The sequence below is a fragment of the Sminthopsis crassicaudata genome, chromosome 2, assembly GCF_048593235.1.
Source record: "Sminthopsis crassicaudata isolate SCR6 chromosome 2, ASM4859323v1, whole genome shotgun sequence".
Classification (NCBI taxonomy): Eukaryota; Metazoa; Chordata; class Mammalia; order Dasyuromorphia; family Dasyuridae; genus Sminthopsis; species Sminthopsis crassicaudata.
The window spans coordinates 103,948,102-103,973,983 of record NC_133618.1 but is presented as its reverse complement, the minus strand read 5'-3'; the positions used below and the strand labels follow the sequence as shown (position 1 = coordinate 103,973,983).

Sequence of the window (25,882 nt, the reverse complement as noted above, 5' to 3'; positions counted from 1 at the left end):
TAAAATATACTTTTAAAATGATGCGAAATTTAATCACTTTTTAGTAAAAACTACCAGGAAAACTTATAAGTTGTGTGGCAAAAAAATAAGGTTTGGATCTATACTTCACAACAGTATGAGATAATAAATTTTAACTAGATTGATGATAGAAAAAGAAATACAAGAACATTTTTAGTAAACAAACAAGAGGTATAATACAAAACCAACACAAGCATTTCTTTTTTTTTTCTTTTTTTTTTAAATTAACACAAGAATTTCTTAAGAGAAGTGGTGTCAAACTCAGTTTTGCAAAATGACAATCTCTTTGTGTTCTGATCTTTAAGCCCACTTTGGGAGCACGGAGGTCAATTCTGGGTGCCATATTTTAGGAAAAGCATTGAAAACCTGGTCAAATCGCTTCAAGTGAGGGGGTCTCTGAGATCGCCTCCTGCTCATCCATGAATGGAATCGCAGAACGTGCACAAAATAAGGAACTGGAGATGCTACTTTAAAAGTGGGTTTCGGGAACTGGACATATTTAACTTGTAGAGGAGAAGCCATATTTCTTTTTCTTTTCTTTTCTTTCTTTTTTTTTTTTTTTTTGGTTTTAAAGACCTGTTACTTAAGGGTTAGAAGTTCTATTCGGCCCCAGGAACAGGCCAAGAGGAAATTGCAAGTCAGTAAATAAAGATTTATTCGATGCCTTGGGAGATACCAAAAAAGGCAAAGGCCAGTGAGAAAGGTGGTGACGGTGAGGGATGGAGGGACAGATTCAAGGGTTACTAAGATTAGAAAAGCGCACTAGCACGCGCGCGCGTTCCTGGTCTAGAATCCTGCAGCGGCTTCCTGAATGGCCCGCCGCTGGGTGGCGCCCATTCCGTGTGGCCCACGGAGGAAGGCCATCTGGCTTTGAGGCGGTGGAACTTCCGCCGGAAGTCGGAAGAGAGCTTGGGGGCCCAATTAGGGACGGACTGATAGACTGTTCGGGCGCCGGAAGAGGATCTCTGGAGTTTATTCTGCCGGCTGTGAAACTTCTCTGTTCATCACTGTCAGCTTAGCCGCCGCTTCCCTGCCTGGAACACCATGCTTATTTCGTGAAATCAGGAGACATCGACCTGCCTGTCGTGTGGTTCGCATCTCCGTGAACTTGGTCTCACGGTCACTGTCACCTTGCATCATGGACTCTGATCCCTGTGGGGGCCTCTGATCCTACCTGGACGTCCGTGCAGAGTAACACGACTCCACACGCGACCCAAACTGCACGAGCTTCCCATTGACTTTAAGGTCAGGCGAAAATGCTTCGGACTGATCCCTGTTTTCATGAATAACATCGATAATGAGAATAGCATTTATACCGCACCTTCAAAAAGCTTTTCCTACCTAAGTTATCGCGTATTTGGGCCTTAAACAAATTTAGGAAATAGATTCTATTATTGTTCCCATTTTACAGATTGGAGATTGGAGAGAGAGGTCGTGACTTGGTGACTTGTACAGGCAAGATTTGAACTTAGTTCTCCCGACTTCCAAGACCAACACTAACCACATATTCTGCTGCTCCTGTTTTTCCAACCAAATTGCCCTTAAAATGTTTTAAGTGAACATTGTGTGTAAAGAGCCATGGATTGGTAGTCAAGGTTTATTCTGTTTGGTCACTAGTTTAGTAACCTGGGTTTTCCATCTGCAAAATGAAGCAGTTGCACTAAATTAGCTTCTCAATTTCTTTTTCTGTCACTCCTTGGCTGCATTCTGGTGAAGGCTACAGACACCTCAGGGTAACTTAAAAAAAAACAAACAAAAAACAAAACGAATAAAGCACACAGGATTACAGTGGGAAACGGTTATATTGAAATACAGTTATCCAAATAATAAAACAAAAACCATCCCAACAACCACCAAGTTTGAAGATTTCCCCAGGTTAAGAAACCCCTGGACTATGCAACAGTTCCAAAGGGCGTATGATGAAAAATGCTGTCCACCTCCAGAGAGACTAATGAAGTCGGAGGACAGATTAAAGCAGTTTTTAAAAAATATATATATTTTTCATACATTTGTTCAGTTTCATAATGGGTTTCATATTTCTTGCCTTCCTAATAAATGGGGGAGGGAGTGAAGGGAGGAGAAGCATTTGGAACTAAAAATAACAAAACAGAAATTCCTGAATTAGTTGATTTTTCAAGTGCCTTCCTAACAATAGATTTGTGGTGACAGCCATGTCATAATAATGCTTATTGAGCTTTGCACCTGAAATCTAGAAGACCTAAATTAAAATCCAACCCTAGATACTTAGTAGTTGGGCAAAACCTTGGACAAAATATCTATCTTTGCCTCAAGTTTGGTTATTTGTATACTGAAGCTAATAATTACACTTAACTTCCCAAAGTCTTTGAAGGCAAAATGAGATAATATGTGAAAAGCACTGGGACAGCTAGGTGGCGCAGTGGATAGAGCACCAGCCCTGAAGTCTGGAGGACCTGAGTTCCTGGCTGTGTGACCCTGAGCAAGTCACTTAACCTCAATTGCATCAGCCAAAAAAAAAAAAAAGAGAGAGAGAGAGAGAGAAAGAAAGAAAAGAGCCTATGTAAATGTTAGCTATTATTCTAGGACATGTTTTCTAGTTTCTACTTGCATTTTTTATTAATTTTTTTTCCTGACTAAAATGTCATCCTTCTCTGCTAATCTGTGACAATTTCTTCGCTCAAGAATTACCTCACAATGTTATTCAAAAGGAAAGCGTCCTCTGTCCTATTCTGATAACTCAGAAATGCCCACAGTTCTTTGGCTCTTCCATTTGCAATTCTTACCAAATTATTTTTCTTGTAATTTTGTTTTGTGTTCTCATGTACTTAATGAATCTAAATCTTAATGGATTTATTTCTTAGGTTTTAAGGAATATAGTTCTTGCTAGTTGTCTGGGTTAGGGACAGTGTGGGAGATTTTTGAGAACTTAGTTTTTTTGTATGTTAAAAAAAAATAAATGGGGTGGTGAGTTCTGATTATTTTAAAATGGGCCTAGAAAGAAATAAATTACCAAGATGAATTTGTTTAGTGTGAAGAGCTATGAGATTAAAAGATACTTGTTAGACATATATTTTCAAAATGATTCTGCATAAATGTCTACTGTAGTCGATATGACAGATGTCTTTTGTTTATAAGATAATTCAGATTTGAGTTGACTACCTTTTTTTTTTTTTAAGTTGAAGTTTTCAGTATTAAAATATTTTGATTTTTTTTTTTTAATAGGAGAAAAATGAACATAGGAATAATACTGAAGTTGGAAAGTTTGATGCTGTTTCCCAATGCTTATAGACAGCTGCATACTCTGTGTCGAAGAAGAGCTTGTTTGATACAATGGAAGCTTATGCCCTCCTTTACTTATCCTGTGTGTACTACCCTATGTATACCAGCAACCTGGCAAACAGACACATTCATCAATGTTGCTTTATCACAGTATAGACTTTTAAGCGTAAAGAAGGTACTCAGCATCTTTTTAGTAGCCATTTTATTATAATGTTAAGATGAAAGTACAGTGCTATTCTTAGAAAGTAATTTTTAATATTTTGTTAAAGACTCCTTATTTTTAAATGCTGCATGCTAGGTAACCTTTTTTTTGGTTGGGGTGGGGAGAAAAAAGAAATTTCAGTTAGCCAGAAATATTGATAATAATTGGATAGTGTTTTGAAGTTTACGAAGTATTACAAAATAATATATTATTTTATTTGATTCTCTCAATAATCTCTTTTTAAAAAAATTTATATAATTACATGTAATTAATTTTTACAAAAATTTTATGCATAGGTAATTTTCCAGCATTGCTAATTGCAAAACCTTTCCTTTCATCTTTTCCCCTCCTTCTCCCCACCCCTTCCCCCAGATGGCAAGTTGACCAATATATGTTAAATATGTTAAAGTATAAGTTAAATACAATATATGTATACATGTCCAAACAGTTTTAATAACCTCTTAGTATCAGTGTCAATTATCCCCATTTTGCAGATGAGAATAATAGGTCTCAAAAAGTTAACCTTCCTGTGGTCATGCAGCTAGTAATTTTCAAAAACAAGATTTGAACCCAGGTTTCTCCTGATTCCAAGTCCAGTGCTTTATGCTTCCAGAGTGCCATTTTATTACATTAACAACAGTGCATATTGTCCTAAATTAATAATGTCACATGTCACTTCCAGCCTGAAAGGTGAAATTATTTGTGAGAATGTATGTTTGAAAAGAAATAGCTACTGTATGAAAAAAGATTATCCACAAATAATGTGATTGTGCCACTTAGATTTCTTTCTTCCTATATACATTTTTTTTTAAATAGGGAGAAAGACCACAGAAATCTAAATTACCTTGGAAGAACTCTAAAAACCAACAGCAGGTGGTAGAGGTGTGGAATGGAATGACTGTTGAAGACCTTGCCAGATCTATGAATAAAGATATAGGTGAGCCAGATGTTTTTGTAGGAAAAGAAGCCCTAGAATACTGAAGAGCTAGTGTTTCACTTAGCATTAGATTGAGGCACTCAAGGATGACAATGGAGTATCATTTAAAGAATAATATGTTTAAGTGTTTTTCAGACTTCTACAGGTTATGAGTCATAATTCTGGGACAGATTGCCACATATATTTTTCTATCTTTAGCAAAATCAAAACAAATATTTAACCTTTCTCAGAAATTGCTGTAGAGTATTGGAATGAGGCCAAAGCCTGTCTTTGATATTCCCATATGAATTTTTTAATCCACTTTTTTTCCTTCATTGATTTAACATTCCATAAACATTTATTAAACATATACTATGTGCAGTAAACTGTGTTACATTCTGGGGATAAAAATTTAAAAGATAAAATAACCTTTTCCCCCAAGTTGCTAATATTGTAGGGATAAGAGATATGCACAAATAATTGTGTAATATAATTAAGGATATGATAAGTACATAAGAAAAGTTCATTGATCACAGCAATGAGAGATTAAGGACAGTGGGGTAGCTGGTTTTTTGGGGGGGATAGCTGTTTACTGAGAGTGATGGAGGATCAAAAGGGGCTTCATAGAGGAGGTGGGACTTGAAGGAAAAATATATCAATATATGGAGATAATATAGGGGAAATCTGTTTCAGATGTAGGTAGAAAGATTACCTTTACAAAAATATATGGATATGATAAAGGGCAGGATGGGAATGCCAATTCTTTCTAGAATGTATGAAATAAGACTTGAGTGGTTGACGATCTTGACTAACTGGACAGGGAATTAATTTGAACAATTAAGGTAGTCAGACCTGCATATTTGGACAGTGACTTAGTCAATTGCATAAAGGATAAATTGGAAAGAGATTAAAGGGCATGGATAACAGTTTAGTCAAGGTTACAAGAAATGACAACTTGCCCTATTGTGATAGCATTGTGAGTATTAAAGGTGGGAGGCATGAATGTAGGAATATTTCAGAGGTAGAATTGATAGGATTTGTCAACTGACTTAGGAGTGGACCATGAGGGAAAGGAAAGAATCAAAATGACTGTAATTTTAAGCCTCGATGCCTAGGAATATGGTGATATCCACAATAAAAAAAATTTTTTTTTTAGCTTTAAATCTAACTTTATAAGTGGGGGAGTTAAGAGAAAGGGTTAATTTGTGGAATAAAATAAAAAGTTTAGTTGTGAAAATAGTGAATTTTAACTGGTGGCAGGACATTCCAGTTGGAGATGTTGAGGTTAGCTTGGGAGTTATAAAGTAAGAGGTGAAGTTATATATTTGGAAGTTAATTGAAAGATAATTTTGAAATCATGGAAGTAGAGGAGATCAGTAAAGGAAAAAATAGAGGGCTGTGGAGAGACACTTGTATAATATTTATGTTTAAGGAGTTAATGATGAAGAGATGGGAAAGAAAAAGAAGTTAGAAAGAGAACTAGAATAGTGTAGTATAATGGAAACCAAATGAGAAAAGAGTTAAACTGTGTTATATCTTTGTGAGAGAAGGGTCTAGGAAGATCTGAAAAAAAAGGCCATTGTTTTTGAAAATTAGGAGTTGATAGACCTTTAAGAAATCCATTTCAGTGGAGGACCTGGACTGGAGGTAGTTTGCAAGGATGGAGGAATGTGAATGTAGGAACTGTGTGTTTGGGCTCCAGGTTTTTGATTCCCACTCTATTGAGACATTTGTTGGTGAAGAAAAGGGAAGAAGATGGTCGTTAGAAAGGGTAGCAGAGTTTAAGGAAGGTTAATTTTTTTTTTTTTTTTAAATAAAAAGGATACTGGACAATATTTTTAGACAGTGATTAAAGAAGAGTGAGACAGCAAATAATTGCTGGATCAAGTCCTTTGAGAATTAGAAAGAAGTGAGACCAAGAGCATAAAAGCAGAATTAGCATTCAAAAGGTGAAAGAATATTTCTTTCTTTAAGACAGTAAAAGATTTGTTTTTGGAAATAACCAGAAAATTTTTTAAATAAAATTTCACCTATAACATAATTTTGTAATTTTTGCTTGGTAAGGACAGCATTTGAGCCAGATTCCTTGTTAGAATTGCTGCATTGCAATTTTTTCCTCTTCTGTCATGTACATTAACATATTTTAGTCATCCAGTTGGAATGATAAAATAAGCTAGGAAATGAAACTGTACACTGTTCCAATGTTAAGTTTCTGACTTAAATTCTTTATAGAAAAAACAATAACTCATAATACAGGTTATTGAAACAGGAAGAAACAAAACCTAAACCTTAAAACAACAGATTTTTAATAAAAATAATTTAATGTGAGTCAATATTTTGTTTAACAGTGAAATTGGTAGAGTTGAAATAATAAAAAAATGGAGTTGTATGTTCTCCATCTCAGTGCATATGGTTAAAAAAAAAAAAAAGAGCTCTTTTATTTATTAATTTAGTGTTTTTTTGTTTTTCTTTTTTCAGATTAGTTAATCTTTTATTTTCAGAATTTCTATTTTGGTGGTGAATTAGGGTTTTAGGATTTGTTGATTTTTCTAATTTTTTTAAGTTGTATGGTTAATTGATTGATTTTTTTTTTTTTTCTGTCTCCTGTTGACAAAAAAAAATTTTCCCCTAATGACTGCCTGAAAATTCTGGTATATTGTCCCATTATCGTCATAATATCTAGTGAAATTATCTCTTGTTTTTATGGTTTATTTTTTGACCCACAATTTTTTAGGATTACTAGTCTCAAATTAATCTTTAACCCTTTCCTTAATAGCTCTTTTTTTTTAGTAAGCTTTTTTTGGTTAGATTTGTTTGAGTCTGAAAGAACTACAATGGGGGGGGGTCCTGCAATTATGATTTTACTTTTTATTTCCCCCTATAACTCATTTAGAATTTACTTTTAGTTAAATATTTGTTGATTTTAAAATATTTAAGTGCTGTGCTATTTTGAACATTAATTTTAAGTATATATAATACACATTTTTTATTTTATATATATTCTTATTTATGGAATGTAGTTATATATTGTAATGATGATGTATTTTGTGTATTACATGAATATATACTATATATGTAGATATTATGTAAAAATGATACTACTACTACTACTTCCTTTAAAACCTTACTTACCAAATATTTCTTTCTTTTCTCCAAAGTTAGTTTGTTAAACTTAGGATTAACCTCTTCCTGAGTCTACATTCTTATGCCCCTTTCTTGTTTCCTCCTGTTTCTCTGTCAAATTAAATGTTGTTTTTGTGCCCCTTTCTCTGTTTGTGTGTGTGTGTTCACCACTTTTTTGATCAATTTGGATAAAAGTGAGGTCCAAGTGTCACCTGCCTCTCTCAGCCCTAGCTGCTTGTTTGTATGGTCTTCTGTAGTTTATTCCAATTATATGGGATAAATTCTCCCACCCTTCATTCCCATTTTATCTCTATTGTATTCTTTCTCCTTCCTTTCCTTTCTTCAAGATCATCAAAACATAATAAAACCATTACAAGGCATTTTGTCTTAACTTAATGACATTCTGGGAAGATAGTTGCATCCTATTTCCTCTTAGAATATAAGCACTTCATCCTTGTTTAATTCCTTCCAGTTGTTCACTTGTGTTTATCTTTTGTTATTTTTCTTGAGTTATTTTTATGTCAAAATTCCTACTTTGCTCTTATCTTTTCATTCAGAATGCTTGGAAGTTTTCTATTTCCTAAGATCCTGCAGGATTATACTTACTTTTGTTAGGTAGTTTATTCTCATAAATTTATAATATGCTTCCTGTAATATATTCCAAATACCCCACTCTTTTATCATTCAGCTATTAAATTCTGTGTGAGCCTACCTGTGTCTCTTGCACTTGTTCTTTTTGTTACTTGTATATTTTTTTTTTATTTGAAAGCTCTGTATTTTGGGCTGTGGCATTGTTGAGTGTTTATTTTGGAATTTCTGTCAAGAGGTGACTAACGAATTCTTTCTATTTTAACTTTGTCCTCTTGATCTGTTATGTATGTTCAAATTTCATTTATGATTTCTTGAAATTTTATATCTAAAATCTTTTTATGATTATTACTTTCAGGTAACCCAGTGATTCTTAAATTATTTCTCCTTTATCTGTTTACTAGGTCATTTGTTTTTGACACGAGATTTTTTTTTTCCCCCTTTTTTGCTGTTTTGACTTTGCTTTAATATTTCTTGTCTTATGGAGTCATTAATTTCTATTTTATCTATTTTAATTTTCAAAAAAATCTACTGCATGGATAATATTACCTCTATCATTAAGCTATTAATTTTCAGAATTTTTTCTTGAAAGTTCTAATTTTTTTCCAGTTCTTTTCTAAAACTCTTATATAATTTATAAGGTCATTTTAAAAAATCCTTTCTTTTAGCACTTCTAACTGAACTTGTGTCCAAGCTGTGTTTTACCTTGAAGTTTTATTTATAAATGTTTTTGAATTATTCTCTTCAAGTTTTGAGTCTTGAGATTTGCTGTCATAACATTTAGGGTGAGATTCTTTTTTTGTTTATTTATTCATTTTTTCACCCTTGCTCCTGAAATTGGGGCTTTACTTAGGACCAGGCTCTTTAAAATTCAGGGGAGAGTGTCTGGACTTTTGTTTTTTTCCTGATTTGTATTCTCAGGGATTTTGCTTTTCTTTTTGGATAGTGAGTACTATTTTCTTTAAGGATCTTTGGAATAACTTAGTCTGATGATTTTCAAGCTTTCAGTATGCTTAAAGTGGTCTCATCTAATGTGAAGACTTATTATACTCCTAGTCTTTGCTTTGCAAGCTTCTTACTCATTTGGCTTGTCTGTGGTTGAAGCTTCTGTCAGCTGCCCTGGCCCCAACCCTGTCAGCTAATTGGAAGGTTTGGCATATTCACATAGCCAGATTTATTTGCTTTTCCTTGGTCTGAGTTCCTTGCTCTTGTTAGATGCAAGATTTAGGCCAAGCTTTGGTATGGATTTAATACTCTATTCCAGGTCCATGCCTAACATACAGTCTGTAACTATTCTCTGAAATATTGTGGCTACAGGTACTCTTGGAAATCTTGCAGGATCTTTGATGCACTTCTAGGGTATTCAGAAGAGGCTTTCTTATAGAACATCAAACCTTGTGCAAAGAACATAGTATCAGAACTACTTCTTTATCCTTGTAGAAAGCTGCAGGTCTTATTTATGTTTTTTCACTTCACTGAAGGTGCTGCTGATGACTTCCTTGTTAGACTGAGGACCTTTATCTGTTTCATGTTGCCTGGGAAAATTCTTCTTCTTTTTTTTTTTTTTTCTGAGGTTGGGGTTAAGTGACTTGCCCAAGGTCACACAACTAGGAAGTATTAAGTGTCTGAGACCAGTTTCGAACTTGGATCCTCCTGAATTCTAGACTGATGTTCTATCCACTGCGCCTCCTAGCTGCCCCTCCTGGGAAAATTATTATCACTGTGATGCTTCTTTTGGTTTCCTGGCCACTGCTTGGTTTGTTTTTTTTTTTTAATAGTTTTTTGTTGGAGTACTTTTGGGAGAAGAGCTGGACTGGACTGCTTTATCCTCCAGCTTATTTACTGTTCTCTCATCTTAGGGCCCTTGTACCCACAGTAGCATGATAGTGGTTAGAAAATCAGCACTCTTAAATGTGATTTACAGATGTTCACTTTAGAGTGTTTTTATAAATTTTATATGCAAACCTAGGTTAGTGGAGAAAATATTTAATTGATTTTGTAATCAGTAAAAGAAAATTATGCAGATTGTTTTTTTTAATAAAGTTCTATCTGTAGTAGATAGTTTTGTAGTAGACAGTTTAGTTTTGGTAAATCAGGTCTGAAAAGTTTTCTAAGTCCAATGGAACACTATCATCTCATATTTTATTTTTTCCAGGTTTTAAAAAAAATTTTTATTTAAAGTTTTGAGTTCCAAATTCCATCCTTTTCTCCTTCCATCTTCCATGAGATAGTAAAGCAAGGTGATACAGATTATATATGTGCAATTATGTAAAATATTTGCATAATAGTAAATTTGTACAAAAAGATTAGAATAAAAGGAAAAAAAGTGAAAGAAAATAAAAAACAGCATCCTTTAGTCTGTATTCAGACAACTTCAGTTTTTTTTCAGCCAAATCAAAATAGTAACTCTTGAATGTACTCCAAAGTTTTTCTCTATTTTTTTGCTCAGATTTCCCATGCTTGGACATTTCCTTTTTTGACTGTTGAATTCCTCTGTCCATCCCTTAAGGCTCATCTCAAGTGCCATCTCATCCTTAAAGCCTTCTCTTAATATATATTTTTTAGTAGTGACATGACACTTTTTTGGTGTATTTCTAATGTACTTAACAAATTGCTCTGTGTATTACAGTAGTCTTTTTTCATGTCTTATCTCCATTTGAACCTTAAGCTTCTTGTGAGTAGGGACCTTGTCTTGTCTAAATTTTTTCTCCTCTCCAATGCCTAGCCCAGTGCTATTGTGTCTATAGATTTTTAAAATAAATATTGCTGAAATTGAACATAGCAGTACTCTATTCTTCTTTTAAAAATTCTTATCAACACTTTCCCTAGATCATGTGTATGAAGCCTTGTTGAACACTGCTCTTGACATTGACTTACTTGAGCCTGAGTCTCCCTTAGATTATGTTTGGATTAAGGAAGTTTTAAAAAAATCTGGAATGAAGTGCAAAAGACTCCAGCTAAAAGCAGAAGTCGTCAGAGAAAACAAAGATGCTATGAGAAGGTAAAACTCAAGTTTAGTATTTTTCTATAATGGAAATATCAGTCAATCATCAAGGATTTATTGAGTATTTACTATATCGGTTTTCTATGCTACATGTTGGGGATATAGGATAAATTTCTTCTCTCAAAGAGTTTACATATTCTGAGAAGACACATCATGTACATAGAAAAATATACAATGCTAATACAGGTAATTCTGGTGGGAAATGTTAGCTAGTTGAGGGAAGATCAAGAAAAGCCCTTGTAGGAGTTGTCCTTTGAGCTGACTTTTGAAGACTAGATATTCTAAAAATTGGAGCTGATGAACTAGTGCATTCTAGGTTTGGGTATTTAAAATAAACTTTTGGAATTGGTTTATATCTAGAAAATGTGAATATGCTGAGGTAAATTTTTGCTTTTTTAAAAGTATCCAAAGCATTTTAAAGTAATATTGTTACTTTGGAGATGTGTTTGACTATTAAAAATGAATGAAGGGGGGAAAAAGGGAAAAAAATGAATGAGGATTATGTTTCTCAGCTTGCCATGTATGACTAATAATTCTTAAATTAAAAATGTGTTTCAACAAATATATATTCACTATCTACTTATCACTGTGTTAGAAATTGTAAGAATGTGAACTATATATGAATAAATTAAATAATAAAACTTTCATATATATTTTGATGATGAATAATTTAATATTTAGAAGGAAGTATAATGATGTTCATATGAGTGATGATTATGCTGGGATTCATTGTTAATTTAAAAGAGCAGATTGAGAATCAGTCTATATGATATAACCAAGGCTACATAATGTTTATAACATTTTTGGAATGAAAATTCTTTCCTATTAATTGTAGACCTGAGGCAGATCCAGCTTTTTTAATCCCAAGATTCCCAGTTGTTACCATCATGGGTCATGTTGATCATGGTTAAAAACAACTTTACTTGACAAACTGCGAAAAACTCAAGTAGCAGCAATGGAAGCTGGAGGCATAACTCAGCATATTGGTGCCTTTCTTGGTATGAATATAAATTATTTTTAATGTGCTTAGGAGTGCTATTTGTAATTTGTATTTCATATGTCAATAATGTGAAATTCAGTGTTTCAATCTAAAAGTATCAAGAGGACAGATTGAAGCACAAACCTACCACTGATTTGGATGAAATATACTTAGATACTTTGAAAAATGATTTCTTTAGTGTGGGAACTGCCCCCCTTCATCAGTGCAGAACACTACTACTTCAATACCTTCTTATCATTGTTGACTTTTACATTCTTTATGATTTAAGTATTGCAATAACTACAACAGTTGTTATCATCCTCATCACTATTTGCATAGCAGTATAGTATTTGGACTGTTCATCTGATATCCTTTTTTCTAGCTACTCATGAAATGGGTACATTTAGCATTCAAATCCTCTTTCTACTCTAGGTAAATGTATAATAAAATTTAAATTTAAAATCATTCCATAGTTCTAGTTGGATCATGTATTTATAACTTTCTTTCCTAGATGTTAACAGTGTTGCTCAGCGAATTGATATATTCTCTTTCCTCCCTCCCCCTAAAATGGAGAGACATACATACATAAAACACAGATTCTTCCTATAATTGATTATTCAGATTTTTTTCTCTTCAAATATACAGAGGAATGGTTTTGAATTTTATTGTGAGCTTGAAATTTAAAGAATGCTTTGTGAAGGAAGATACTTCATGTGCAGTTTAAAGGTGATATTGATGTTTCATAATTTTAAAAATATGAATTTATCATTTATACTCTGAATTTTAATTGTTTGCTAAAACAAAAGTATTACGTATTTTAGAGTAGAATACATTCAGTAATGATACTTATGTTTGTTTAAATTAGAGATAATACATTTTAAATTTTTTGTGTCTTTGGAATTCTGTTTTTATAGTTTCTCTACCATCTGGAGAAAAGATAACCTTTCTTGATACTCCTGGACATGCTGCCTTTTCAGCAATGAGGTCTAGGGGTGCTCATCTTACTGATATTATCATATTAGTTGTAGCAGCAGAAGATGGAGTAATGAAACAAACTGTGGAATCTATCCAACATGCCCAAAATGCTCAAGGTACTTATATGACTAATCATTTTTGCTTTAGTATCTGATTAATTGTAGTAGTGTTCATGAACCTAGCACAATGTAATAAAGCTGTTCTATTCACAGATATTCTAAAAAGGAATTTTCATACCACATCAGAGAGACTGCTTACTACTAAATATATTAAGTTTTAGAAATAACTTGACCTTATTTTTCCTTGATAAAATTGGAATGGTACTTGTATCTCCCTTTTGAATTAGTTTTGGGAAAATATTGTATACTCTCTTCAGGGGAAGGTGCTTGAGCAAGATTGATTCATAGTGCTTGCTTTATTGTCCCTAGAGGGATTTATCCCCTTAGTAGCCACAAATCTTGTTTTCAAATTTAAGGGCAATTCTTTCCCTAGTATTTATGGATTTACTTTGTTGACGTCTCAGGCACATAATGCTTCTTGCATTTATTTTATTTTATTTTTTTTCTTTTAAACATTTTCTTTTTTTTTTTCCCCTTTTAAACATATTTCCATTTATTGACATGTTATACCAAAAAAAATCAGATCAGAAGAGGGGGGGAAAAACATGAGGAAGAAAAGAACAAGCAAGCTGAAAGGTGAAAATACTGTGCTTCGATCCACATTTGATCTCTCTGGATAGGATTGGCATTTTCAATCTCAAGTCTATTGGAATTGCTTTGAATCACTACATTGTTGAGAAGAGGCAAGGCCATCACAGTTGATCATCACATAATCTTGTTGCTACTGTGTACAATGTTCTCCTGGTTCTGTTCACTTCACTTACCTGTTTTTACTTTATATGAAGAAAATCTTTCCCGGATAATCAGATCTAGGTTATTTTAAATCAGACCTTTATAATAGGACATAATTTTCTTGTGACACAGGTATATTAAAATGTAAGGTACCAGATATATTTCAATGCCAGGTATTTGGATTATTCAGTTTTGTATTTTTAAAATTTGTTTCCCTTCATTATTGTAATTGAGAATTCATTGTTCCACATAAATGAGAATGAGTGTTTGTATTATTGATGATAATAAATGGACATATTAAACCAGTGGCCAAACTAAACAGGTCCTTTGTCCTAAAGTGGTCCTTTGGTTTACTAATCTGAAATTTATATTTTTAAAATTCTTAAGAGCAGTTACAAAATATTTTAGGTCCATACTTTCAATAGGAGTAATAAGATTGACCATAGATCCATGAAAGCTTTTTAAAGATTTCGGATTATGGTTGCCTAAAATATTTGAAGATCTTCATATTCTTCAGTCTAGTGGACTTAATTAGGTGTGTATATATTTTTGCATTTATGTGAAAATATACATACATACATATATACACACATATTATGCATATATTTTTGTGTACAAATACATATATATGTTTATGTTTAAATGTGTTTTTTACTTTTGTGGCTCTCAGGTAATGATAAATTATACATTATATGTGAATAGATCTTTACATTTCACAATATTTTTTCCAAGATAATGACAAATATTGGAGGGGATGTGGGAAAACTAGAATGCTAATATATTGTTGGTGGAATTATGAATGGATCTAGCTATTCTGGAGAGCAATTTGGAACTATGCCCAAAGGGCTATCATACTGTGCATACCCTTTGGTTTAAGAGATCTGGGCAGAGATCTTAAAAGAGGAAAAGGGACCCACATGTGCAAAAATGTTTGTGGCAGCCCTTTTTGTAATGGTAAAGAAACTGAATGGATGCTCATCAGTTGGAGAATGGCTGAATAAGTTATGGTATGTGAATGCTATGGAATATTATTATTCTATAAGAAATGACCAACAGGATGATTTCAGAGAAGCCTGGAGAGACTTACATGAACTGATGCTGAGTGAAGTGAATAGAACCAGGTGAACATTATACATGGCAACAGCAAGATTATATAATGATTAATTCTGTTGGATGTGGCTCTCTTCAACAATGAGATGATTTAGGCCAATTCCAATGATCCGGTGATGATGAGATCTATCTACACCCAGAGAGAGTCTGTGGGGACTGAGGGTGGATCACACCATAGTATTTTTATTTATTTATTTTTTGTTGTGGTTTGCTTGAATTTTCTTTTCTTTTTCTTCTTTACTTTTTTATCTGATTTTTCTTGTGCAGCAAGCTAATTTTATAAATATGTATGCTTATATTGGATTTAACATTTTTACCATGTTTAACATATTTTGGATTACATACCTTCTAGGGGAGGGGGGAAGGAAGGGAGGGAAAAATTGGAATGTAAGGTTTTTCAAGGGTCAGTGTTGAAAAATTATCCTTGCATATGTTTAAAAAAAAAAAAAACTTCTATAAAAAACAAATTAAAAAATATTTTTTTCCACATGGCTTATTTCATTTGATCTTTTATCAAAGGAAGATAGAAAAAATGAAATAATTTTTAAAGACGTATAAGGAAATACTCAGTGATTAGATTGTACTTAAATGTATTGCCAAAAATTTCTTCTATTTTAGTCCTGTAAGTATTATTTATATTCTCCTATTGTAGGTTGCATTATTTAGTAAAAAATACACAGGACCAGGAAATGTGCCACCTATACTTTTGTCTTGACTCTGCCTATCAGGAGCTCAAGGATCTTGATCAAGTTGGGTGGTAATGGTGATGCAGGACCCTAAAGACCCTAATGTCTGCTACTAGGGGAGGCTGAGTGAGATTTGAGGATCTCAGTTCAGAATTGCAGGAGACCTAATTAATGTCATTAGGTGTTCACACTAAGTTTTTCATTATAATGTGGTGAGTCCCCGGGGGTGAAAGGCTGACAATCCGTCTATAGAAGAAGAAAAAGTTACTGAAGAACAGATCAAACATTATATAACTATCAATACTGGAACCTGCCTAGGAGTGGGCTCATTTGTATTGAGTTTGTCTGAGAGAGGGAGAGACCCAATCTCAAAAAAAAAAAAAAAAAAAGACCTTGATCAAATTGCTTTATCTTTCTGACTCTCAGTTTATTTATCTGTAAAATTAGAGGGATCTACAAAATTTAATGATTTTCTATTTCTAATTAGAGCATTTGCATGATTTGTCATTTTATGGAATCTCAAAATCTCTAGCAAGTTTTCAGTGAAGTAATCAGAGTCTAAATTAGTGACCTGCAGATGATATAGTTCATATTTTCACTGTTTCCTATTGAAAACCTAGCCCTAGTTTTTATCTTTGTATAATATAATAGAAATAATAACTGAAGTCAGTAAAGAATGTATCACTATTAAACCCCAGAATGAATGTTGTAAAGCCACTGAGTAAAAGAAAATCAGTATGAGGAGGTATTATCATTGTAATTGAGAGTGGAGGAAGTTGTACTATAAACTCACTTATCGTTTTACCTTTTTTGAAACTTTTTATTTTAAAGTTCCAATCATTCTTGCTATAAACAAGTGTGACAAACCAGAGGCTGATCCTGAAAGAGTGAAAAAAGAATTGTTAACTTATGATGTGGTTTGCGAAGAGTATGGGGGTGATGTTCAGGCAATACATATCTCTGCACTTAAGGTAAGTTGTCAGTAACTCAGAGATAATAATATTCAAGTGATGAGAATACTACACTAAATTTATATATTTCATTTTTTATATTTAAATTTCATTAAATATGTTTAAATATTTAAATTTCAAGGTTATTAAGCCCTACCTCCTGGAATCCAAATCTGATCTGATGGCTGTCAGATCCTGGGCAAATCACTTCACCTCAATTTAATTTCAGTTTCCTGAATGGTGGGATCATAATAGCAGCTTTGTCCCAGGGTTGTTGTGAGGATCAAACAAAATAACGTTTGTAAATGTCTGGCCCATAGTAGGTACTTAGTAGATGTTGATTTCCTTCCTTGAAAATGCTTTAATATATAAGTTTTCTGATTCTCAGAACTGATCTGAAAAATAGGCAAAGCTGATATTGTTTTTTAAAGGTTGTATGGAGCAGGAGATAGAATACTAGTATTGGGCTTCATATTTAAAATAAGAGGTTTGAATTTGATTCCTGCTGATTTTCCTTCCAATGCTATATCTACAATCTTAAGATTTTATTTTCCTCATTTTGCAGACAAGGAAACAGATTCAGAAATATTAGATGACATACCTGAGGGCATACTGCTAGTGAAGAGTATAATAAATATGCTAAATAGCATTTTATGAAATTCTAGGAAGATTGAAACAGATCAGGGAAAATACTGGTCTTTGTTTCATGAGTTATTGATAGGTAGCACAGTGAACCATACCCTGGGCTTGGACTCAGGAAGAACTGAATTCAAATACAACCTTAGATACTTAATATCTCTGTGACTTTGGGCAAGCCACTTGATCCTGTGCTTTAGTTTCCTCATCGGTTAAATAAGCTGGAATATCTTTACCAAGAAAACCCTAAATGGGGTCACAGAGAGTCAGACTGAAGCAACTCAATGACAAAGTTTGCTCACAGTTTGGGGTAATGATACTCAGACCTAAAGGGACTGATAATTCTGGTTATAAAAAATAACTGGGCAAAATTATGGATAAATGAAAAGTAGAAAGATCAAAGTATTTAGAGTCAAAAAACCAGTGAGCACATCCTGGCTTTATACTTACTAGCTATGTTTCCATATTTAAGTTGTTTTTTTTCCTCTGGGGTCCATTTTCTTCATATGTAAAATTAAGAGACTGAGCTAGATAACCTCAAAATCCACTCCCCTCAACTACTCTGATTCTAATGGTTTGATTCTCATTCAATACAGAGAGTAAAGGAACTACTTCAGTAATACTGCTCTAATCAGGGAACTGTAATGTTCTCTTTTTCTGTTTGGCCTCACATTGGGCGCCAAAATGTAATGTTCTCTCTAAAATGTAATGTTCTCTGTTTCAGTTTCCTTGGAGGTCTCTAGGAGCAGTCTTCTTTTCAGTTCAGTAATCACCACACTGGCTAGTTAGCCAGGGATTAAATTCCAAATCCTTTATTATCTCTTTCAAAGCCTTGTCTCCTTCACTTGGGGCTCAGCTAGTTTTTTTAGAGGACCACCTCTCTCCTTGGTTCCAAGAGCTTGAGCTCCTGCCGCCAGTCCTTTGTGTTCGCTGCCTCTGCCAGCTTCTTGAGGTCCTCCTAAATATGTCTTGGTTTCTGTGGGGGAGGCAGGAGGACCACCACCATGGTCTGTCTTCTAGTTCTGATTCTGGCTGAGTTTGTCCAAGCTTATATGCTCTCTTATCATAGGTATGAATCTTGTGAAACTATATTAAGAACTAAGTACTGAACTAGAGAACTGTTAAGCACCATGCTAAACAAGCATTGTCTTTATCAATTCCACTGACTTAGTACCTTGTAAGAATCCTTTGTTTCAAGTAAAGAATTCTGGCCCATAACAGGGAACTATTACTTTTGTTTTATAAATGAGGGGTCTCTACTGCTACTTACTATGGAAAAACCAAATCTTGGTGCCATTCCTCATTGAAAGCTATTTTTGCCATTTCCTGAGCAGATTCATACTTCTGCTGTACTTACCTAATGTTATCACAGAAAAGAAGTCTCATATTTGTAGTTATCAAAGGTTTAAAAGCCTTTTTACCTCATTATCATAAGCATAAATGTTGTACTTCATGCAGGTCTAAAATGTTAATCAAGAAATGAAATAGGAAAATTAAAAATACATTTTAGATATGAAAGCTTCTGGAACTGAGAGACAGTTTTTAATATTAAAATAAGGAACTTTTTAAATACTTGAGATCCCAACAAATGTAGGCCAAGTAAAGATAGAAGGATAATTTAACTATAGAAATATAACTATGTATGTATGTGTAAGTGTGTTTAGTATTAGCTGATGATTTTGAAAAAGGATGTGTTTGCTATGGGCATTGCAGAAGGTCTTAAATATGAATTTAAAAAAAGCTTAATGTTACTTAGAAGTAGTATCTGATGGGTGGAAGAGCTATCTTTCACTGTATTTAAGTGGCAGGAAAATTCTAGTTAATTAGATGAAAGGAAAACCATAGCATGCTACAGACCTAACAACAACTATAGTTACTGAAAGTAATAATAGGGGCAGGTACTGCATGTAGTGAGCATCAGATTAGGAATTGTGAAATTTATTATAGTTCTACATTAATTGGTGACTTTTGGTAAGCCAATCTAATCTCTATGAACCTCAGTTTCCACATATATTAAATTAATAAAATAATGAAATTCTTGAGAGGTATGTGAAAAGTTTGACAACTTTGAAAGACTTAACTTTGATCAACACAATGACCAGATTCCAGAAGACTTATGATGGATCATGCATCCTGTTTCCTGATAGAAAGATGATGATCTTAAAGCAGATAGAGACATATGTTTTGGGAATGGCTAGTTCCTCGATTTGCTTTGTTTGTCTATACATATTTCTTACAAGCATTTTGTTTTTCTTTTTTATTCAAGGAGCTGGGGGAAGGAGAAGAGATAGATTTTTCTTGACTTAAAAAATAAATTAAAAAACAAAACAAAACTTTGAAATGCATAAAATTCCATACAGGTATAAAGTAACTTATTGTTAGGAGAATGATGAGGGAAAAAATTCCACAATTCAATATACATTGATTATTAAATATCTACATAATGTTAGGCCCTGGGAATATAAAAATGAAAATAAGATTATTAAACACAGGTTTTGGAGAATAAAAACTATTAAAGATAGGAAGATAAAAAAATAGAGAAAAATAAAAGGTGGGATGTATAATAGTAACTGATAGAGATCTATTTAACAGTGACTAACTTTAGCATAGGTTACCTGCTTCCTTTTGGAACTTTTAATCTTGGGCTAATTTATTTTTCTAAAAATTTTCTTTCTAATTTGGTCCTTATAATTAATACTTTAAGAGGAAAAAATATAATGTATATTAAAGATTAGCATACTTTCTTTCTGTCTTAAGTACAGATATTTAGTGAGTAATTACATCACAGATGTAATTTTCTGTAATTTTTTTTTTTTTTTTTTGCTTTTTAAGGGTGACAATCTGATGGCTCTGGCAGAGGCAACAGTTGCTCTTGCAGAGATATTGGAGCTGAAAGGAGATCCTACTGGCCTTGTGGAAGCAATAGTGGTAGAATCTCGAACTGATAAAGGAAAAGGGTAGGCTTGGCAAATGTTTATGTATATATACATATACACACATACACAAATACATAGAAATATATAGTTATTTATTGGTTATATTTTCTAATTAAGGCAATACTTGGTAGTAATTATATTGTGCAGCTCTGTATATTCTATATCTCCTGTTACTGTATTTAGTTATGTACTATTTTTTTTTAATGAACTAAAAAATTTATTTGTATCTTTGTTTTTTTATGTCATCTCAATTTTTTATTTATCCCTATCTTACCAACAAGTTATCCTTTGTAACAAAAAATAAAAAGGAGGGGAAAAAAGCAATTCTTTAAACTTCAAAATCAGTTTTAATAGAATATGCAATGTTGCACTTCTATAATCCCCCATTTGTACATAAAAAGGAGGAAGGTATATTTTCTTAGCTCTTTACTTGGGGCCAAGCTTAGTCATTGCTATTACTCAGTTTTCAAGTGGTTTTCTTTTTTCTTTTCTTTTTTTTTTTTTAATTGTTATTATTCTTGGTGGCCGTAGTCTTTTCATTTAGACAGGCATATCACAGCTGGTTTTGTTTACTTCATTTTCCTTGATTCATAAATCTTCCTATGCTTTCATTGAATTCTTTGTAGTCATCATTTTTTATGCTGTAATAATAGTGCATTATATTTATACAATTTGATTAAACATTCCCCAATCAATAAACATCTTTTTTTTCCTGTTCATTATTACCACAGATAATGCTTCTATGAACATTTTGATGTATAAATGTTGTTGACCTTCTCTTCTTCCCTTTTTTTCTTCCTCTTTTCCCTTTCTCCCTTCCACTCTCCTTCTTTTCTTCTCTTTCTTCCCCCTTTTTGCAAATCATACTCTGCTAAAGTTGAGTTTGTCTTCCCAAGGATGAATTCCTCCATTTCTCTTTTCCCTTTTCCTTCTTAGTTGAATGAAATGCATTCATGTACCCAGTTGTGTGTCCCTCTTTTAATCAGTTCAGATGAAAATGAGGTTCAAGTTTCCCCAAACCCTTTCTTCTTATTTGTATGGACTTCTTCCTGGTGCCTGTATTATAATGTAAGCCTTTTATCCTTGTTTAGTCCCTTACGATTTGCTCATATTTGTCTTTTTATTTTACTCGACCCCAACTCTGGACTTTTTCACCAAAAGTGTTTGGAAAGTTTTCTATTTCATTAAAGATACATATTTCCCCCTGTAGGAAATACTTAGTTTTTCTGGGCAAATTTTTCTTGATTATAAATCTATGTCCTTTGCCTCCTAGAATATTATATTTTGTATTAAATAATTTTTCATTGATGTTTTTTATTTTTTACATCATTGTAATATCCCATGTATCCTTTCCTCTTCCTCACCTTGAAACCAATCCTATATCACACATAGTTTTTGTTTTTGAGAAAAGAAAAAAAATAAGTATAATTGATCAATACTGGAATATTATATTTTTAAGCTCTCATCTTTTTTATTATGGTGGCTGCCCAGTCTCATGTGTACTCTTCAGTACCTGAATTCTTTATTTTTGGCTGCTTGCAATATTTTTTCTTTGACCTGAAAACTTAGGATTTTGTCTATAATGTTCCTGGGAGTTTTAATTTCATTTCTTTAGTTCTTAGAGATCTAAGCAGGTTTTTTAATGATATCTTGAAACGGAATGTTGAGGCTCATTTATTTTGGTTATATCTTTCAGGTAGTCCAGTGATATGTCAGCCAGACCAGAACCGTCCTCTAATCTGTGGGTTGGCTAGAACCAAAACAAAGCAGGTCAGAGACAGAAGAGTCAGAAAACTAACAGCATTTTAATTTCAGAGTAAGGAAAGTGATGTTTGCAAAAAGAACCCTCACCCAAGAAGGTCTTAACACTGCTAAGACTGGAATCAGGAAGGTCTGAATTCAAATGCAATCTTGACTTTTAGCTGTATAACTGGACAAGTCATTTAACCGCGGTCTATTGTGGTTTCCTCATTTTTCAAAAATGAGGAGAGTAACAGCACCTACCTCCCAAGGTTGTTGAAATGAAATAATTGTAAAGCTCTTAACACAGTGCCTGGCACATGGCAGGTACTCTATAAGGCTTATTCCCTTCTACATAAATGCTTGTTCCCTTTGTTTCTCTTTCCCTGCCTCTGATTTTGACAACAGCCTTGGGAGGTAGGTGCTGTTACTTTCCTCATTTCTACAGATGAGGAAATAAGCCTATAATAATTCTATCTTAACCAGGGTCACACAGCTAGTAAGAATCTTGGGCTAGATTTGAACTCAGATCTTCCTGACTGCAGGCCCAGCTCTCTGTTGCACAATAGACAATGTAGGGCCAATGACTCCTTCCTGCTAATCAGGCCTCATTAAGGTCAGGTCTCCTTCTCCTCCCCCATGGACCTATGATCCCAATTGGTAGTCAGTGATAGAGCTGAAAATTGGCATCTGTTTTTGTTTCCTGCATAATCTCAAGTCTCTTTGTGCTAGATATGAGTCTTTTTCTGGCTCTAGTACAGCCCCAGGAATGCCCTTGTTCAGTTTAGTCCTGGTGCTAGAAAACCCTGCAGTGCTATTCCTGGCCAGACTCCATCCTCAATGTCTGCAAGTAGAGGCTTGGAAAGTCCTAAACATTCAGAATTGCCAGAATTCTCAAAAGTCATAATGAGTAACCTTTCTATTCCTCTGTTCCCAGATGTGGGTGAAATCCCAGGACTGACTTCCTATGAGTCTAAAAAATATAGCTTGAAAAATGATTCACTATGATTTTTCCTTGGTTTCTTTATCAGGACTTGGATATTTTCCAGATTTTTTGTGGAGTAGTTGTTGAACAACTTGGATGTATTATTTCTTTCTATTCTGCCATCTTGGCTGATCTTTGTTCAAACTGGTTTTCTGATGCTGCTGCCTAAAGATGATTTTCTTTCTTTTTCCAATTCTCTTCTGATTTCCAACTTTTTTAGTCCTTTCATCCAAACTCTTTGACATCAAGATATTTGCATTAGTTGCCCTTTTCCAGGACAATGGAAAAGAGGGAGGCCTAGTGTTTGTGGTCATGTCACTGGTAGAATTCAGGAATGGAGGATTGGAAAGTCCTAAATATTTCAGGATTATCATAGATTATCTCAAAAGTTGTAACAACTAAATTTCCATTTCCCTGTTCTGACCTGTATGAAATCCACAGCAGTAGTAAGAGAAAATGTTTCAAACTTAATGATTTCCAGGAATATCATATATGAGGTTAGCAAGGATGTCTATGATAGTCACTTCTTATGCTGTATATTTTGGTTTTGTGCTGAGTAAAACTGGAACATTAGATTATTTGGCAGGGACTCCTTTTTTAAAAAAAATTATTGTTGACATTTTAAAAGCAGTTTTATTTATTATTCTGATGTGGTTCCTTATTATAAAGAGTTTTGAAATATAGAGAAACAGTTAGAATGATAAATTTCATTGTATAATCCTAAACTCATTTAAAAATGCCTCTTAATGGCAATTGAACATCTTCTTGAAATTTGGGTTTTGAAATCATGGAAACATAAATGTGTACAAACATAATGGCATCATCCTAGGGTACAATAAAAAGACTTGACTATATATGGATTCTGACAATAGGAGTTTTCCTTACAAAACACTTTTTTCTCTTTTTAGTCCAGTAACTACAGCTATAATTAAAAGAGGAACTTTGAGAAAAGGTGCAGTACTGGTTGCTGGGAAGAGTTGGGCAAAAGTCCGTTTGCTCTTGGACGAAAATGGAAAAACCATCAGTGATGCTTGTCCCAGCATGCCAGTGGAAATTATAGGTTGGAAGGACCTTCCTTCGGCAGGAGATGAAGTTCTTGAAGTAGAATCTGAGGTATATTAAATTTGATACCTAAATATGTCTTGTTGATGTTGCAAAATGAGGGTAGGTGTTTCTTTCAGAAGTTAAACTAAAATGTCCTAAACTAACAGCTTCTTATCATCATTATTCACATTTATAAAATGCTTTAAATTTTACTTTCTTCCCAGTAATACTGTTAAATATATATGTTTTTTAATTAACATATATAAGACTACTTGCCATCTAGAGGAAGGGAAAAGTAGGAACAAAAGTGAGTGAAAGCGATAATGTTATAAAAAATTACCCAGGCATATGTTCTGTCAATAAAAAGTTATAATTTTTAAAAATTAAATTAAATGTTTCTTTTTATTTATTTATTTATTTATTCCTATCAGTATTAAAAAGTGAGAGGAATGAAGGATAATAGGTGGACAGGCTGAATCCTGTACTTCTGACTGGCTAATGGTAGGAAATTGAAAGAAAAGAAAGCTATCCAGACTTGAATAGAGCTTCTTTTCAAGGATTTATGGAAAAACATGGAAGACTTGCACAGAATGAGAAGGACGGGCTAGGTTGGTGACTGTAGCAATTAACGGAGCATCCTCATTGATGAGACATCATAAAAAATTTTATCCCTTTTTAAATTTATGGAAGTATCAATGCCTAAACTCCTAAAATTCCAAATTTTATAAAGGAATTTTATAAATTGTTTAAGGAAGTAACCTTTACATGGTTTCACAGTCAGAAGAGTTTACTACCAGCATATATGATTTCACAGTATACAAAGTGCTTTCCTCATAACAACCTTGTGAATTTAATTTTATTTAAAAAAACCTAGCTTCAAATATTTGTTCTTTTTATTGCCATTATTTTGACCAAGTCACTTAACTTTTCTAGGCCTTTGTTTTCTAAGCTATAAAATGTGAGGAGGAAAGTGCACTATATGATCTATAAGATTACTACCAGGTCTAAATCTGTGTTCCTAGGGGGTTTAGCGTAAAGGTTCTTTTTTGCCTGCATAGTATGTGACATTGTGAGAGAGAATTCCAAAACCTGGTAGAATCAGAATATGTACTTCTGGGTGCCCAAAAAATCAACTGCCCAAACAGATGTACTTAAGTGCAGGTCTTCTGACAAGGTGTTCTTTTTAGGACATTGGTCTAATTTTCATTGAAACTTTTCCATATAGAAGCCACCAATTTCTACCTCAGTAAATAACAGCACCATCTTTTTTTTTTTTTTTTGCAAAGCAAAGAGCACGAGAAGTTGTTGATTGGAGGAAGTATGTGGAAGAACAAGAGAAAATGAAAGAGGATTTCAAAGCGATTGAAACAAAACGACAGGAACACCAAGATGCACACCGTAAAGCACGTGAGAAGTTAGGATCTCTGAACTGGAAAGAAAGAGGATATATCAAGTATCAAGAAATTAAAAAACTACAAAACATAAAGCTTAAAGAGAAAACAGAAGAAGATTTGAACACTCTTCCTATAATTATTAAAGGTGCTAGTTTGTTAATGTGTTTTGCTTTTGAACTCATTTTTCAGTCAATCAACACACATTCATTAAGTACTTACTATATGCCAGGTACTGTGAAAAACAACTGTGCTTTTTTAATATTTGTTGCACAAATTATTTATGACATTTAATTCTCATGAAGATTTTCTTAGTACAAATATTTGTGCTTATAATTGTGGTGTAAAATACAATTTAGTGACTTACTTAAACCCTTAATTAGATATTTGTTCTGTTTTTACAGTTGAATGAGTGTTATGTATATAGACAAAGTAAAGAAAAAATGAATATATTTATAGTTGACATTCAGCAGATTTTTTTTAATTAGAT

The 25,882-nt window shown here is 33.3% G+C and overlaps 1 protein-coding gene across 1 annotated transcript in view; it reads left to right on the top strand.

Annotated features, from left to right (window-relative positions):
- Positions 1-927: 927 nt before the first annotated feature.
- MTIF2 (mitochondrial translational initiation factor 2) overlaps positions 928-25,882 on the top strand; it is a 47,050-nt gene continuing 22,095 nt past the window's right edge. Inside the window, 11 exon segments of the mRNA XM_074286948.1 lie at positions 928-1,263; positions 3,220-3,451; positions 4,295-4,415; positions 10,935-11,106; positions 11,945-12,017; positions 12,020-12,107; positions 13,003-13,179; positions 16,542-16,681; positions 20,129-20,253; positions 23,866-24,070; positions 25,288-25,540. Coding sequence (XP_074143049.1) covers positions 3,227-3,451; positions 4,295-4,415; positions 10,935-11,106; positions 11,945-12,017; positions 12,020-12,107; positions 13,003-13,179; positions 16,542-16,681; positions 20,129-20,253; positions 23,866-24,070; positions 25,288-25,540 — 1,579 coding nt within the window. The 5' untranslated portion in view covers positions 928-1,263; positions 3,220-3,226.